Source organism: Sorghum bicolor, chromosome 3 (assembly GCF_000003195.3).
Source record: "Sorghum bicolor cultivar BTx623 chromosome 3, Sorghum_bicolor_NCBIv3, whole genome shotgun sequence".
In the NCBI taxonomy this organism is placed as follows: Eukaryota; Viridiplantae; Streptophyta; class Magnoliopsida; order Poales; family Poaceae; genus Sorghum; species Sorghum bicolor.
In genome coordinates, this window is record NC_012872.2 from 58,364,281 (window position 1) to 58,382,459 (window position 18,179).

The 18,179-nt window shown below is 49.1% G+C and overlaps 2 protein-coding genes across 2 annotated transcripts; one reads left to right on the forward strand and one right to left on the reverse strand.

The window, feature by feature from the left end:
• Positions 4,176 to 4,951, reverse strand: LOC8059556 (receptor like protein kinase S.2). Its single transcript, XM_002458212.2, has 2 exons — positions 4,559 to 4,951; positions 4,176 to 4,454 (listed from the first exon to the last, which is right to left on the reverse strand). The coding sequence occupies exons 1-2, from the start codon at positions 4,949 to 4,951 to the stop codon at positions 4,176 to 4,178; spliced, it is 672 nt and encodes a 223-aa protein (XP_002458257.2).
• Positions 8,767 to 9,983, forward strand: LOC8060127. The gene has a single exon (XM_002456036.2). It carries the CDS (start codon positions 8,885 to 8,887, stop codon positions 9,737 to 9,739), a length of 855 nt encoding a protein of 284 aa, XP_002456081.1. The 5' UTR covers positions 8,767 to 8,884; the 3' UTR covers positions 9,740 to 9,983.

Sequence of the window (18,179 nt, forward strand, 5' to 3'; positions counted from 1 at the left end):
AAAAGAATTTTATTACGGTCAGGATCAAGTTACGCAATGGAGGAGCTTGATGGAAAAACAAGAGGGGGGCATTAGCACTATTTTTTACTTAATATGCATATTTATTGATCTTAATCTCTAGTTTAATATATTTAATAGAGTTTTCTATGATTAAGGAGGGGCCAAGACCCTCTTTGGCATATATGTAGCTCCGCGAGTGAAGTTATGGTAATCCAAAGATTACCAAAAACCATACCCACACCCTTATGACATTCGCACGAGGTTGTAATTATATTAAACTATAACGACAAAGGTGCTGGTGCCGATGAGCTAATTGGCCTCGTCATTCAGTCCGATCATATTCAGGTTCATGGCCACTGAGTCGAACTCCCCACCAGGAAGATCATGCCTAACTACCGGACCAGAGGGAGTATTCTACGACTAGCCAATTTGGGCTCTTGACTCTGGACTCTGGGAAGTTTGGATGGTCGACGCATATAACCTTATTTTTGCACATCAACATCAAGCTTTTCACCAATCAGGTCATCGAGGGCACAATAATGCCCGTAATCTAGACATCTTTTTCGGACCTATTTGATGCTACTCTAACCAACTTGTCCGAGCCAAGCAGCATTATCAGGCATTTGATTTCTCGTTAAGCCTGGGGTGGATGTTGACATATGTTGTCTTCTGGGCGTTACCTCCCAAGCCACGGTGCAAACAAAACACACCTTCTATCTACACCAACGTCTGTTATATCTACAAAGGCACTGATGGCATCAGCAGGTTCTAATTAGTACCTAAGCAATCCATTTTGGGTGGAGTTTCAATTCCTATTTTCTTGTCTCTCATGTATTGAAAATAATGTAAACAAGTTTCATCCTTAGTTCCTTAGAACAAGACTAATAATATAGTCGGTTTGCTGACTGTAAGGTTCTTTGTAGCCTTTTCTTAGAGCAACTCCAACACTACCCTAAACTTCACTTGGCAAATCTTGGATTTTGCCAAGTGTAAAGCTCAAATGCCAAGTGAAAAAAAGAGGCTTCTCCAACAGTTAGCTATTTTTTTGGCAAATTTGGACTATCTTGTGATTCCTGAAAAAATCAGAGGGACATTTATGTAAAAGTTACAATCTATTTAAGGCATGCGTGCATGCCGAATGTGTGGGTCCCACCGCGTAGGCAGGATGCCAAGCGCTCCCAACGCTCCTAAATTTGAGCCAGTTGGCCCTCTTTTTGCCAAGCATCCTATTTTGCCAAGTGCATATAGGGTAGTGTTGGAGGAGCTTTTTTCATGTTTTGCCAAAAATTAGGATTTGCCAAGTGCATATAGGGTAGTGTTGGAGTTGCTCTTAGACCACCGATATAGTAACGAACTCTTCACCATTAATATATGTCATAGAGATGTAAGCTTACCGCCTGCTTCCTCTCTCTCTAGCTTACCGCCTGCTTCCTCTCTCTCTTCTCCACCTCAGCATTTAGCCAGCTTACAACTTGCTATTACATTAGCTCTTATAAAACTCATCTCATCCCATAAATTTTTATAATCTCTCTTCATTTATATTATACCAGCTTATTTAATATCCATAAACTTCTATTGAGTTTGGCTTGATTTTAGCATTGTGTACATGTTGGTGACCAGGTTTAGGCTATCTAAGCTCCTTTTATTTGTTAGATTAGATCAATGTTTTTCTAATCCTAAGGCATTGTTTAGTTCCATTTTTTTTGAGAAATGAGCACTGTAGCATTTTCGTTTGTATGTGACAAATATTGTCCAATCATAGACTAACTAGGCTCAAAAAAATTGTCTCGTAAATTACAGATAAACTGTGTAATTAGTTTTTGTTTTTGTCTATACTTAATGCTTCATGCATATGTCTAAAGATTCGATGTGACAGAGAATCTTGAAAAAAATTGAGTTTTGGTGAGGAACTAAACAAGGCCTAAGAATTATCATAACCAATGTTAATGCTAAGTAATGTCCATACTACTGGCTGGTTACTTTTGCATATCACTACTGTCCGAAAAATAATACTAGTACAATACCAAGTCTAATTATTTAAAGTTTGACTAAGTTTATACAAATAATTATGACACCAAATAAGTGTCATTAGATATATCATGAGATATATTTTCATAATATATACGTGTTTGGTGTGTTATAAGATACTCTTTTTATAAAAATTTTCAAACTTCAGAAAGTTCGACTAGAGAAAGAGCTAGAGTTGTACTTTTTTTCTAGATGAACATAGTATATAGGTCTAAAATTGATACATCAGTATATCTCTCTCAATATATATGCCTACATGGCTACATGGCGATGCCAACACCATCATAAGCGCTCGTGACATCTCTTCGATTGGCCTTGCCGCTAAGATTCTTGGCCTTGACTAGCGTTTGTCCCCTCACATTTTATATTGAACTTGCAGCAAAAAAGGAGATATGGACCACAGACCATTTTCTCAGGCACTGTAAGGAACAGGGAGAAAATAAAAGGTGACGGAAATCATATAAACTCGTACGGTTTTACACCTTTGTAGGAGTTGAAAGATTTGAATACCCCAGGCTATGCATGTTAGATCGATCATGGTGGAGTAGAAACAGGGTCTCATGCACTGCAAGTTCCCATGCAAAATGCGTTGCATGGGTGCTGGGCTGCTCCCATAAACCCTCCAAACTCCAGCTGGTTTTGTCCCCAGCCACAACCATCTTTCTGCATTAGTAAAACCTAATGATCAGTTCCGATAAAAAAAAACCCTAATGATCAGTAGGGAGATGATGCTACTGTGCTCCTCGCCGCCGACAATTTCTTCGAAGTCCCATCCGCGAGACTACCTGAGCCTGACGTCCGGGACCAGCGGATGGTCCTCCAACAGCAGTCTCTCATCTCGGCTAACTCTGTGAGATGATCTTCTCGCAATAAGCTTTTGGTGTGTGCGTGGATGAGGTGCTCTATCTCTGTCCGCTCCGGCGATATTCAAATGGAAATGGCCGAGGTGGTGGTGGCCCCTGCGAGAAGACCTGTCTCTGACCTTTTAAACTGGAGCTCAGCATTGACAATTCGAGACACCATGCATTCAGAGTTCTCAATATCCCTTTGCTACTTTTGTACTTGTCGGTACTTTAACTTGCAGACAGAGTTTTGCGCGATAATTTTGCAGTGAACATGCATAATACAAGTTGGCCAACCAAACACGAGCTTTTCAAACCAAGCTACGCATTCATAGCAAACCAAACACAGTGGGAGGCCTATGGGAAAGAGGGGGCAGAGGGGTGCCAAGCACCCTACAACATTTGTATATATGTTCCCTCTTGACATCTATATTAATTACTCCCTCCGTCCACAGATATTAGGTGCGGTTTATAAATTACAAAGATCAAGAAAGACATTAATCGCCGCTCGTTTCTAGAAAAACAGTTTGATTCCTCCCTGTAATAACTCAAGACTCTGCATTTTCCGTCACGTGCCGTTAACCGAGAGCGCGGCGCTGCGCGCACGAATTTTTCTGACTCCATAGGTCCTTCAAGTCTCCATACATGTAGTCACGCGCGTTTTTTTCTTCAAATTTTCACGCCTGCATGTAGATTCACCCCCTGTTATTTTTTCGGCTTTCATCTACATCCGCTAATTTTTCAGATTCATCTGCACCCGCGCTATCTTTGTAGCTGTTGGCACGGACACTGAAGGCTCGTGCATGGCGGAGCTCTAGCTACGCTTGCCGCTGCATGCATTGGGTGCGCATGCAATGGGCACCCATGACCTACCGCTTTCCTATCGTCTGTCACATGTAAGGGAAGTGGTAGAGATAAGCGAGCGAGAGATGCATGCAAGGAGTACTACTCGGGGTAGATATATAGACTGAGTTAACACGTTGTAACGTCTAGATTCTAACCGGAGGGGTATGGTACGAGGACTCCAACAATAAATCCACCCACCGATCTGGCGCCCGACGCCTAGTATCCGCCCAATTTTTTACAATTTGGCCTTTTTTTGAAGAAATTTTTTTTTTATCTCTGGAAAACTTAAACTCAGTTTTGGATCCAAGGGGTCGACGCCATGCTTCATGGCGTCGAGGTTACACGTCTCGACGCAATGGATCACGGCGTCGAGCTCCCTGGCCGAGCCCAGCATGGCGTCCGACGTGGCAGAGAGGTCGACGCCGTAGATCACGGCGTCGAGCCTTCAACTACAAATAATCAGGCTCCCGAGGCGTAGTCGTAGACGACGAGCATCTCGCCGTGGTCCTTGCACCACCCGCGCAGCTGCACGAGGTTCCTGTGCCGGAGCTTGGCCAGGTTGCAGAGCTCCCTGGCGAAGGGGACGCGCAGCGCCGGGCACGTCTTCATGCCCAGGCGCTTCACGAGGACGTGGACGCGGCCGTGGCCGGTGTCCAGGAAGCCCTCGTACCCTGTCCCGAAGTCCAGCTCCGCGACCACCTGCGACTCGGAGAAGTCGTTGGTGATGGTGACGATCTCCTTGTAGGGTATCTCACGCGACATGTCCACGTGCGGGATCGTCGCCACGGGAGGTTGCCGCGACGACGACCGCCGGAGTCAGCGGACGCGGACCTAGAGCCGGCCTTACTCCCGTCTTCCGCGGTGTGGTAGATGGTGTCCGCGGCCGCGGTGGCGTAGACAGGATTGGACAGAGACATCGTCGCCGTGCTCCTGTCGGTGGTGACGGTCGTGGCGCCGGAGTCGGAGGCCGATGAAGTGGTGAGGGAGATGTATTTCGGGAGCGCCACGAACGATGGCAGACGTGGGAGTTCGCTGCCGGAGCAACCGTCGGAGAGGTTCTCCACCACCCACCTCATGGTCGGACACGCCCTGGGGTCGTGCAGCGAGCAGAGGAGGCCGAGGTGCATGACCCTTCCGACGTCGAACAGCGCGGAGGCGCCACCGTCCGGCAGCTTCGCGTCCGCGTCGTCGAGCAGCTTCCCCTCGTCGGACAGCCGACGCACCCAGTCGAGCATGAAGATCTGGTCGTCGGGGTACGCCAGGTCGACGGCGTCTGCTGGTTTGTAGTTGAAGGCTCGACGCCGTGATCTACGGTGTCGACCTCTCTACCACGTCGGACGCCACGCTGGGCTCGGCCAGGGAGCTCGACACCGTGATCCATGTCGTCGAGACGTGTAACCTCGACGCCATGAAGCATGGCATCGACCCTCTGGGTCCAAAACTGAGTTTAAGTTTTCCAGAGGTCCAAAAGAGAATTTTCTTCAAAAAAAGGCCAAATTGTAAAAATTTAGGTAGTATCCATGGACAGATCAAAAAAGTAGTTGCGCCTAGTATCTGTGGACGGAGGGAGTATTTATTATGTAGGATTAGTCTTCTTATATCTTCATGTGATTTTTTCTTGACCTAATAATTAGATTGATCGAGACCTGCTAATTAAATTTGTTTTCTTTTCTCTATAATACTCAATTCCCTTTTTTAGTTTCAGTTTCCTTTTGTATTGTAACTCAAACTTTTTTTTTGTCGCTATGCTTATTCTAAACTCCCTCTGTACTCACAAAGAAAGTTGTTTAGGACAGTGATACGGTCTTCAAAGTCTAACTTTGACTCTTTATTTTTTTATAAAAATATTTATCAGAGAGTGGAATATGTATATTTTTATGAAAGTATTTTTTTAAGACAAATCTATTTTTCATATTTTCAAACTCAACAACTTAAAATTTATTCATGATTTATATTTCCAATGTTTGATCCAAATCTTATCTAAAACGACCTCATTTGTGAGTATGGAGGGAGCATGTTTTTTTCTTTACTTGGACCATTAATTGTTATCGATTTGAACAAAAACAACCCCTGTGTGTCTACATCCTAGCTCCATCCTTGACTAAAACATGAGCCCGCTTAAACTTGTACGCAAGCTTTGAACTAAAGAAAGCCAAGCAACAACCGCCGCATAGCGTGCTTGGTTGTGTGCTTGATAGACCGGCTCAAATGGAGCAGACATTTCATTGTGTTGTGTATATAATCGTAGTTTCAGCGTATTCAGATTTGCCGCGTGGCCCGTGTTCATCTTCACGATGTGGAAAATACAGTAGCTTAGCACGGCCGGCCATTGAACTGGCCTGTACTGTAGGCCCACAGCTACAAGCACAGTAGCACCTGTTGGGTCGGTGCACTGCAACGTCGTCGGACGCGGAGCAGGCGCGTACTACACGGCCACGCCCCGCGCCCGGCAGCAACCCTGTGCGCCACCGACCGTTCGCCCGGCCGGGCGCCACCGCTGGAGCACCGGCCGCGTAGTAGTAGTAGTAGTAGTACGTGGGTATGGCCCGACGCGCCCGACCTGATGGGAGCCAACGCTGCGCAGCGCAGGAGATGCAGGGCCGTCGGGCGCGCGCGGCGTACGCCGTCGACCCCATCACCTGCACCTGCACCTGCACCTGCAGGCTGCAGCACGGCGCGGCTCCGCTTTCCCGGCGCCGAGGGAATCCCCCGCGCTTTGGGCCATGGCCCCGTGCCTGCCCGGCCGGCTCCGGGCACCCGTACCGCGGCGCCGGGTGGGGGCGAGGGGCCCGTGCCCGGGCGACGAGTTGTCTAGTCTATACTACCACGCCGCCGGTCGACGGGACGTCGGAGTGGTGGAGTGTTGCGCGTGGGTACCCAGCCGCGCGCGCGCGGTGGTGCGGTGTGGCGTGGGGATCTTTTGTGTTTTGACGTGGGGTAGGGTAGGGCAGCGCTCACCCGTCCCATCCGGTCCCGACGTCCTCGCGTGCGTCGCGGACGGACGGATGCCGCCCCCCAAGTCCTGCGCTTCTGCTGTGCTGCCATTTCATTGGCGGATCATTTCATTGCCGGGGCGGGGGGGTGGCCCTCGACGCGTCCACACCACACCGCTTGCAAAAGAATTCGCGGCCGGGACGTTGGTGCTGTTCGACAGTTCGGGATCAACAGAGCTGGGGCTATCTTGCACTGATGAGTTGCAGACCGTGCTTGCAAACTGCATGCAGCCACAGCCACCGTGCTAATGCTAACAAGAAGCGTAACCACCTCTGGTCTCTGGAGGATCAGAAAAATTGGGTACCAGAGCGTCCAGCTCCAGCTGCGCCTGTCATCGCCAGATTGAGGCCCGTTCACCAGGATGGTAGTTGTGACTTACAACAAGCCTCCAGCCTTCCAGCGTCTCAAAGCGCCTCGTTAGTCGCAAGACACACACAAAAAAAAAAAAAAGAGCGCCTCGCTAGTCGCTAGTCGCTACCTCCAGCAAAGCAACAGGCCTACAATTTTCCTACGGCCGCATTCACAGTAGCGAGTTCGTTCGTGTCTAAACTTGGCAACGGGCAAAATCCGTGCGGATAGTGCCCTCTCACGCCCGCGCCCGCGACCAAAATTGTGTGCCCGTGCCCGTTATCCGTCACGGGCAGCAAACTGTGCCCGTGTCCGCTATCCACGGGCATGGCTTGCCCGCGGGCATACCCGCAGACCCAGTAGATATATGAACAGGTCACATTTAGCATAAAAAATATGATAGCCAACACATCAAATATATACACAAAATGAGATAAGTAATAGATCACACAGAATTCACATACATAGCACTCTTTAGTTCACCACAGCAGTTGAGTAGTTCAGCAAACATACATATTTAACAATACAGTACAAGGCTAAAAGCCTACCATACAAGTTACAAGATCACATTATTCTTCAATAACAATGTCTTCCAAGTGATGCAAATAAAGACATGAACAAGTTATTAGTCGGAATCTGCTCTAGTGACGCCACCAGGGGTCGCCATCGTAGCTTCACATCGCAAAAGAGCAAGATCTAGAATATGAACACAATCACTAAAACTCACAAGATCTACTGGGAGGCATCAAAGAACAAGTGAACTCACAAGATCTATGGCGGCGTCTGACTCCTGGGAGACCTGGCCGCGCTCGTGAGCAGGAGCCGCCTCGTGGGTCGCCGTATCTGCGCTCGCCAGTCGTGGTTCACCCCTCGGAGCCGCACCCGTGCTCGCCGCGCCCTCAGAGCCGCGCGCGCGTGTTCATCGCGCCCGTGCTGGCCGTGCTCGCCGCGCCCTCGGAACCGCACCCGCGTGCTCGTCGCGCCCTCGGAGTCGCGCCCGTGCTCGTCGCACAGGCGGGGTCGCGACTCGCGACTCGTGGCCTCGTGGGCTCGCGGCCTCGGCCCTCGGTCTGTGGAGTCGCGGGGCGGCGAGGGTGACTAGGTGAGGAGATCAGGGGAGGAGGATTGGAGGAGGAAGGAGGAGTGGCGGCTGCCGGCTGGTGAGGGATGAGGGGATTTGGATGAGAAAAAACCTAGAACCTGAGTTTATATATCTCCTCTACGGTGGTCCCACATGTCAGTGCGGATATGACGGGTTTGCGGGTGCGGGCATGATCTTTTTTTACCCGTGAAGCCATGCCCGCTGGGCACAACTTCCTATCCGCACCCGTGCCCGCGGACAGAGGTACGTGCCCATATCCTTGCCCACCGGGTCGGGTGCCCGCGGATACGCGGATATTTTGTGCCCGTTGCCAAGTTTATTCGTGTCCAGGAAATTCTACACATGGGCCGTGTAACCTGGCTATATCCTTCTAATTTCAATATGGGCTGGAATCCCCATGCTAAAGCAACGGAAACTGGACACATGGGCCAACCGTATTGAAAGGTTCTCCAAAGCGGGCCGTTTTGTAAGATTCCTCCTCCTCATTGGGCTGGGCCGAGCACGGCCACAGCTCAGAATTCGGTGGGCGCAGCTGTCAGCCGTCACCGCTTCGAACTTTGCCCACTGGCGGGGCTCGTTCATAACCTTCCGATCCAGCAGCCGCCGCTCGCATCAGACCGTCCGTTCGAATCCCCGAAACCGTCCCCCAAATCCCAAAAACCCTCCGCCGGCTCGCCCTCCCGCCCCCGATCGAGAAGAACCCTAGCTCCGCCGCTCGCCGGCGATGGAGGCGCCGGACGAGGAGGCAGGGCTGGGACTCCCTGAGGGCGAGCGGCTGCTGGAGGTGGCCCTCATCTCCGCGCAGGGGCTCAAGCAGCCCCACTCGGGCCTGCCGCGGCGGAGGCTGCACGCGTACGCCGTGGCCTGGGTCGACGCGGGGCACAAGCTCCAGACCCGCGCCGACGACGCGGGCGGCCTCGACCCGGCGTGGCACGCCCGCCTCCTCTTCCGTGTGCGCGAGGCCTCGCTCGCCGACGACTCGCGCGCCGCCGTCTCCGTCGAGATCTACGCGGCCGCCGCGGGCACTTGGCACTTCGGCGGGGACTCGCTCGTCGGCTCGGCGCGCTTCCTCCTTGGCGACCACCGCCTCCTGTCCCGCCCCGTCGGCTCCCCCTCCATGTTCGCCGTCGGCGTGCGCCGCCCCTCCGGCAGGGTCCACGGCCTCCTCAACGTGGCCGTCAGCCTCGTCGCGGTGCCACCGTCCCCGGCCGCCTGCCACGCCCTCCGCCTCTCGCCGGCCGTCTCCCTCAGCGGCCTCTCCGTGGCGCCCACCCCAAACCGCGTGCTCCGCGTCCTCAACCGCACGCACCCGACACCTCCACCGTCCCCGAGGCTTCTTACGCCCAAGAAGCAGCCGATGGTGGTCAAGACCAACAATAAGGTCGCGGACGACGGCAGCGATGAGGAAGGGGCCGAGGAAGACGCGAGGGGGATGGGCGGGGTCGTCTTCTGCGGGCCCTGCGTCTTACCATTACCAAGGAAGATACACACGAGCCCCTCAGACGAGAACCTGCAGGCCTTCGCTAACATCATCTCTGGTGGCGGGCTCAGGCATTGCCGGCAGAGCCCTCATTTTTGAGGAGTCCAGGCAAGGTATAGCTGAGTTGTATCATAGCATCTCTTGTTATCATCAGAAATACGTTACATCAAATTTTGTGTAGATTCAATGGAACTATATAGTATTTGTGCCGGATATATCAGTCTTGAAATTCTTTGCTGGTCTCTAGTCTATCATGTTGGAAGAAAGCTGCTTCTTGCTCGATACAGATTGGTAATTTCAGTGGGGAACAATACTTGCAGCATTTACAAAGTCTTATTATTTACTCTCTCTCTCTGTCCACATATTTTTGGCATTCAAGAATTCTACACAAATATAAGCATGTTTGGCATAATCCTCCCTCTCCCCTTCCTGATCATAAACTTATCTATTCTGCACACGCGCAGCCTTATCTGCTCTGCAAGCAGCTGGAGGCACCTCCACCCTCCCTCGTGACCTTCTGCACACATGCGGCAGCGGGATGCTGTGGCAACCACAGCTACCATCTATTACTACCTTGTGTAATGATAATAGCTCGCTTTGAATGGCACTAAACACAAGGTGACTCGGTCCCTTCAATGAGTTACACCAAAGTCTTTTATCTTGTTGCTTATTGACTATTGAGTTATCGCGCCCTAAAAATCTCAGAAATGCTAATGTTATAGAGTACTCCCTCTGTTTTTTATTAAGTGTCACATTTGATTTGTCCTAAGCCAAACATGTGTATCTTTGACCATTAATTTTTTTTAAAATATATAGTCTAATGTCATAAGATTTATATTTTTAGATTTATTATGAGAAATACTATCATAATATATAATTCATATATTGTGAAACTATAAGAATTTTTAGACATGGCTGCAATGTTTGACTTAGGAAAAATCAAATGTGACACTTAATAAAAAACAGAGGGAGTATATGTCGACGGAGGGAGAATGTTCATATCTTGATGGTACCTGTTCTCTTTTGTTTAGCTCTGTATTCCAGCATTGATGCCTGTGGGTGTTTGGTGCCAAGGAATTGGAGAAATTGGCGATTTAGGTTATGCATGGTCAATTGTTTTTTTAATGCTGTAACCCATACTTTGAATTGCTCTAGGTTGATTGAGCTATAGAGGTATTGCAGAATCTGATTCGACCAGTTCTGTTTTCTTTTTGACTAACGGATGAAATCGGGGCATGAATATGATAGTTGGCTCCCACACACGGTTCTATGGTTGTTTCCCTACTCAGATCTTTCATATACAGCTGTTGGAAACTTTACATGTCTTGTGAAGCACAATTTTGTTTGTGAGCTCTTGTTCATTGACCTAATGATGTAGCTATTGATACTTGATAGACTGCCTATTGCTGGTCATATAATTTTGAAACTAATCTGGTGTTACAAATCTAAAAGCATCCAATTGTTATTCTTTGATTACCCTGAGATGGCTGAATATGCACAAATATACTTAAGTTTGTCTGCTGAGAGCATTATTATTGAACTAAAAACAGGGGTGGATCCACCAATATGGCCAGGCATGGAAGCTGGCAAAGGTGCCCACTGATTTGAAACTCCCACTCCTCTGCATTGCTCAATTCCTTGTCCGCCAGCACCTAGTGTTAAGCAATGAATGGATGGGGTCATGGGACATGGGGAAGACAAAATAGCCTGTGGAACGTGCGAGTCTGTATAGGTAATTAGACTGCTAACTGCTTGATCAGTAGTGAACTTTTCAGTATGAATTTCTAATTATACATCATAGGTTGACAAGAAGAAACTTGTGAAAAGTTACACTTGAGAACTTTCCCCCCTTGAATAACTGCTAGTACTGCTGTGCACAACTCCTAGCAGTAGAGCCCTAGCTAGAGGCACTGGATTAGCAAAACGAGATGTCGAGGTGTGCCTTAGGCGTATAGCCAGATGATGAATTTGCCATACCGTAGATTTTCATTTTAGTGGCTTATAGGTGATCCATTCCCCCCTCTTTATTTGCCAGATAGATAACTTGATAAATTAAGCAGTCCAATAACCTTTTAAAAGGTGAATGGTTTTGATAACAAGCATGGGCCTTAAACATAGTGTGCATAAAGAGCGGGGAAGGATAAACAGAATGTTCATATGCTAAGATTGAAGTGGTTTAGCTGGAAGGAAATACTGTTATTTGTAACAGGGCTGTGCACCTGTTCAGTATCTCCAATATTACAAATCTCGTGATCTGGCTTGTGTTAGCTTGGTTTCTATTTGTGTTTGTCCCCTAATATGTTTGAACAAGGCCTTGTTTAGTTGAGGAAGTGAAGGGTTTTTGGATACTGTAGCATTTTTTGTTTTTATTTGCAAATTATTATCCAATCATGGACTAACTAGGCTCAAAAGATTTCTCTCTCAAATTACAGTGAAACTGTGCAATTAGTTATTTTTTAAATCTATATTTAGGGCCTGTTTTGTTCACCTTGCTAAATTTTAGCTAGCTAAAATTATTTTAGCTACTCTTGGGTGACTAATGGAACTACTAAATAAACTATTTCAACTCTTTTTAGTCAATGTGTTTGGAACTTTAGCTACTAAAGTGATTAAAGTTTAGCTAGCTAAAATTTAGCAAGGGGAACCAAACAGGGCCTTAATGTTCCATGCATGTGCGCAAGATTCGATGTGACGGGGAATCTTGAAAAGTTTTTGGGTTTTGGGGTGAAGTAAACAAGGCCCAAATGATTGTCATCTTCTCATATATTTCGTCCATAGTTCATGAGCTTTGTAATGCATGAGTGTTTTGTGCTACTAGATTATTTTCTATCATTATATATTTATATGTGATGGTTCCTGCATTGTTGTTGTTGCATTGAATGGTTGAGCATGTGGAATCAGTACCTCTTGACAATCTTATAGCTAGGTGATCCCTGTCATTAAATCATGCTCCCATCTTAAGGGCAAATTCTGAACTCTGAACTCTGGATTGGATTTGACAACTGTAGGGCTGTTCTGGCCTTGATCAACCCAATAAGACCGTTTATGGAGTAACCAAAGCTTTGCAGGGTGCAAATAGGGCCCATATTTTGAGTTGTTTCTCTGGGGATTGGTTCTGGATGTTTGGGAAATTAAGTTGTCATAATTTGGGCCATTGTGTTTGTTATTGGCTTCTTTTTGGGACTAGCAATTCAATGGCACTGAGGTTGGGGTGTTGTTGAGTATATGCGTGTAATGCTGCTGCTGCATATGATTTTACTAAAATCTAGTAAGGCTGCATAAAGGTTGTGCCCTTTTAACCCTTCAGATGTATCTTTGCATGTTTCTCAGGTTCTTCTGAATTACTTACAAATGCACATATACTTCTTCAACGCAAAAAAGTTAAGATAACTTCATTCATGAGAAGTTTGGAATTCATTGGTAAACATTTTAGATAAGCTATATATGTGCATGTGCTATGGCAATCACATCATATGTTATCTGTTTTTTTTTTTGCTATTACTTTCTATGAAATTGTGTTACTGAACTGTAACATTACACGAGTGCAATAAAAGAGAAAACTAGTGATAGTTATCATATGTCAAAACTTGTTTTTATTTAATATTGTTAATGGTGAAGCAGTAGTGTGGTATAGTATAGACGTTGCAGACGATACTTGGCCTTTCTTGCTGGTCACTCACCTATTTTTGTTTGCCCACATTGAGCTGTTCCAAAAACTTTTTGGATTCTGACACTGTAGCACTTTTGTTTTTATTTGACAAACATTGTCCAATCATGGAGTAACTAGGCTTAAAAGATTCATCTCGTGATTTACAGGTAAAGTCTTTTTTATCTATATTTAATGTTTCATGCATGTTCCGCAAGATTCGATGTGATGGAGAATCTTGGAAAGTTTTTGGTTTTTGGGTGTATCTAAACAAGGCCTGAGTTGTGTGCCTGTTCTTGGCAACACATGTCAGATCAGGCGGCCATTGTTTTTGCTTTGGTTTTGGTTCGGAACTGTTTTATACTTGAGCTTCTGAAGGGCTGAGGCGTGCTCGATCACTTGTCTGCAATTTGGGCCAGGAGAACATATACAATTCTAGGATGTTTGTTAATTGCCTGCTGTAATGCTGTTTAGCTGTCTACCTAGAATGCCATGTGAAGTGTGATACAGAAGTAATCCCTGCCATCGTACATCTTGCCTTTACTGTTCCCACAAGTCTTCTTTTACCATCAGCATTCTAAAGTTGCCATCATGGTTTCATATGCCGGATTTTTTTCCCCGTCCACTTCTCTATGGTAGGACTAGGATCCTATGCATGCTCTGATTTCACGGGTTCCATCCATCTCACAACTGACACAGCCCTTTTCACAATGACTTAACGAGTGGGGCAAACTGTTTGACAGTTCAGAACTGAAAGGGACACTTGCGGCATCAGATTTACGTGGAACCCACTGTTCCCTATGCTTATTGCGCTTATTGGGCACTGCATAATCCTCCAAAAAGCACCCATAAAGAAGTACGAGTACTTGGCGATTGTGACCTTACACCAATGGCCACTGCGTGCTACCTCACAGGCTCACACCACACATCTTTTTTATTGCCATCTCCCTCCAATTGTGATCCACGTAGTCCCAATTTTCATGCTACTGAGCCCACTGTATTGGACGGACGGACGTGCCGCGTAGTTTGTTTGTTGGATGGATGATTTGGACCTCATTGGTTCATATTCTCCGTTTGTTCGACGAAGAATCATCCTTTAATTAACTTTTCAAGTGCAGCGTTTGTGCAAGGAGCATCAGCATCAAGCACCTCAAGAATTGTTCCATTATTCGATTTCCGCCGCACCTGTCACGGTGTTGCCTGAATACTTTTGCCGTAGTTGCCAAATTGGAGGGCTACTTGTCGCCTCCAGACCCTGCCTCTTTTGATGCTGTTGCATATACGGCAAGAGATTCCATGGAACATCAGAACATACCTCGTTCGTTGCTTTGGGTTTGAGAGAGGAGCTACTAGAGCTTTATTGAGTTGAAATGTTTAGGACAGAAGATGTGTTTGTTGTGTTGCTATGACACAAGTGGCAGGAAGCTTAGCACAAAAGCGGCAACTAGTAGTACAGTACGTACTACTAGGCAATGACAATACTTGGTGGTGGTGCGGTTTCAGATGTCCAAGGGGAAGCGAGGTGCTGCAAGGAGGAGCTGCCTCTAGTGGGCTCGCCACTCGCTGCCAGCCACTCGGTGTCTTTTTCCTCCTCCCATGTTTCAAGGTTGGCTCTTTTTTCTCTGTGGGTGTGTGTGCTTGTGCACATCAAGAAAGAATAGATGTACTCCAAAGCTGTTTCTGTTCCCACGTCGACTGATTGATGATGATTTAAACATGGCACAGGACCGAAAGCCCTGATTATGTGCAAGACTTGATGTGTCAGCTGGTGTGTGATTGTGTGCGTGTTTTTTTTTCAGAGGTTGATGCCCCCATTGTTTCCTCTTTCCAGTGGACATTGGTTTCAGTCTTTCAGAGAGCCGATGCAAAGTGTCCACGAACGCATATAGGCAGTGCTGCTTTTGCTTACCTGTAATGTTAGCTTTTGTCTTTGCCGACAGAGTTTCCTGAAAGCATCACCCCCGATTGCTTTAGATGATCACCTCCGACGACCTTTACTGCCAAGTGCCAACAATGGCCACAACACAACACGCATTGATGTGTGCTCCATAAGTCCATACATGCCCGTGCCCAGTGCCCACAGCACAGTAGTATGCAGTACACGGTTCATCTACCTGCTGCATCATCACTCGCTGTGCCTGTGCGGCCCCTGTGACTGAGAAATCTGGCCATACGTTACATTATTTCCTGCCAGAGGGTCAGCTCAACGAAATACCGCATCGACCTTCCCTTGCTGCCTACTACGTGTGGGGGCCGGGGCCGTTCACGTTTTCTTTGGCCTGCTGGCGGCCGTCGTCCTCCTGCATGCCCCCCGCCGTGTACGAAAAGCTGTGCCTCACGCCTTCAGAAAACATGCATGCATGGACTCAGGCCTCCGGCTTCCATTGTTAATCTGAGACGGCGGGCGCTGGCCTGGTCACGCTGCTGTGAAATTGCTGTATCACTGTGCTAGCTATAGCTTAGCGCCAGGCCGTGTTCAGCAGCTAATCACTGTGCCGCGCAGACCTGAGTACTGTTGCAGCCTTGCAGTTGCAGGGAGTACTAGTCGCGTTAAATTAAACCTCTTGCAATCTTGCTCCACAACATCGATCTCCAATTTTTCTTTTCTTTTCTTTTAAAAAAACACCTGCTTCACAGGACTTTTGAATTGTTTGGTCTATTTCGTCTTTCAGGGATACTACTGTATGATCCAAAGCACTCCCCGTGACTGTGATTCTATTTAAAGCAGAAAGTGGAGGAGAAAGCAAAAGTCAATGGCGCTATGAGCTTTGCGGTTTGCTTCCTTGAGGACCAAGTGTCGGTACGCAACTAGCTAGGCGTGTAGCGTTGCGTATCATTATATTCATATCATAAGCATGCATGCAGCAGCCTCGTGATTGCTTCGACTTCACGGTGAAACTGGCGAGGTTCTGCACCTGCTGCCGCGCTCGATCGGCTACCATGCATTTCTCTGTCTATACACATTACACGCGCAGAAAAAGAAAGGGTCGGGGGGTCCTGCTGCGGCGGCAGCAGCAGCAGCAGCAGCACGCACTGTACAGTGGCGTCCTGACGACTCCTGAGAGCGCCACCATCTAGCTCGTCCCTTGGAGGTTTTGGAACCTTGCGGCAATCGAAGCACGACGACGACGACGCATCACGCCGGCCGCCGGCAGCGTGCACGGATCGATGCACTCACTGCAGGTACGTACGTCCGTCGTCGGCGGTGGAGCCGTACGTACGTAGTAGGGGGGAGGACGACGTTCTGCTAGCTGTGCGCCGGGTTATGGCGGAACAGTACGGGTGCGGAGGCTTAAAGCGACGGATCGACCATGCCATTTCTCGCATGTGACGACACAGAGATCATCAGTACGCCACGAGCGCTCGCTTCGCTTGGCTTTGCCAGTTGCCGTTGCCGTTGCCCCCGCGCACTACGTACCCGATTCGGGCCTGAAACTGAAAGCGAGAGATGAGCGCGCTGCACGTGATCGACCGGCCGCCGGCGACAGCGGCGAGGCGCGCGCGGCATAATGCAGAGGCAGGGCCGGCCGCCCGGCCGCCCTGCCCCAACCCCAACCCCGGCCGGCCGCATGCAGCATTGCACTGCAGCACACAGCACGGTACCCTGCCCGCGTGCGCAGGCACAGGACACGCCACACACCACCCGTCCACCCACTACTACTACCTAGCACTAGCAGCACGCACTTCGCTCGTCCAGGCAGGCAGCTGGACGAAAAAAAAGGCGAGTCGACGTACGCGTCGCGGAGCCCAATAGGGCGCGTCGGAGCAGCCGCCGCAGGTAGGATGGTCCATCTGGTGGCGCGCCTACGGGCTACGGCTACGGCCACGGCGGGGCGCGGCGGCGTGTCCAACTGTGAGCTGTGTCCATGCGACCATGCCAATGGCACGTTGCTTTCTTCGCGCGCGCGGCCGGCCGAGGGCCGGGGTATGCTGTCCGCAGCTAGCAAAAGGCCACAGATAGGCAGATGTACGCTACAGTTCTACTACACCTTACGGTCCTACCACTATGCTACAGTGCTACTACTGCTGCTGCTGCCGGCCGGTGGTAGGAGCCAGCCAGCAGTACGGGAGTATGAGATCTGGATAGATGTGCCTCAGCTGCCGTGCCGGGGTCTGGCATGGCATGGCTGGCATGGCGTACGTACCCTGGTCGACCGAGCGAGCCGGCCGTCGGCTGCCGTGGTGGTGGGGTGCGCGCGCGCGGCTGCCGGCCGCCTGTGGCCTGCTGCCTGCGTCTGCGTGGCAGCAAGCGGTCGAGCGCCGCGTCGGCGACCTCGAATGCCGGCCGGCCTGCCTGCCTGGCTGATCTGCCCGGCCCGGGGTTTTGGCGCGCGCGGCAGCGTTGGCGTTGCGTTGCGCTCGGAGGCGAGGACCCCTCCACGCGCGGCGGCAATTTCCATTGTTTATGGCGTTGCGTTCCAAAGGAGCCAGCCGTGCGGACGATTGTTTCGTGCCATGCACCTAAAGCGCTATATAGCAGCCAGGCGCGCGACTGGGTGCATGCGCGGCGTGCGGCGGTGGCCATGACGGTCGGGTCACGTCGCGAGCGGCGCGGTCCGAGCGAGCATGGGATGCGATGCGATGGGACTCCGTTCCGGCGGGGATTTTTTTTCGCGTTTTTGCCCCCCCCCCCCCCCCCCCAAATATTTGTTTGCTGTACCCTTCTTTTTTTTCTTTAAAAAACTCCTAAATAGAGGCATTCGAAAGAGTGTCGTACCCTTCTAGCATCGCTGGGAAAATGTTTATTTGCTGCCTGCAATAGTAGGAAAAATGTTTAGTTCATTAGTATTGTCATTTTTCTCAAGTGGTTTAAAATTAGTTGGAAGTGTTTATTTGTTGATTTCAATGTCCTATAAATGGAAGATATTTATTTTATATAAGCTCCTGTGTCGT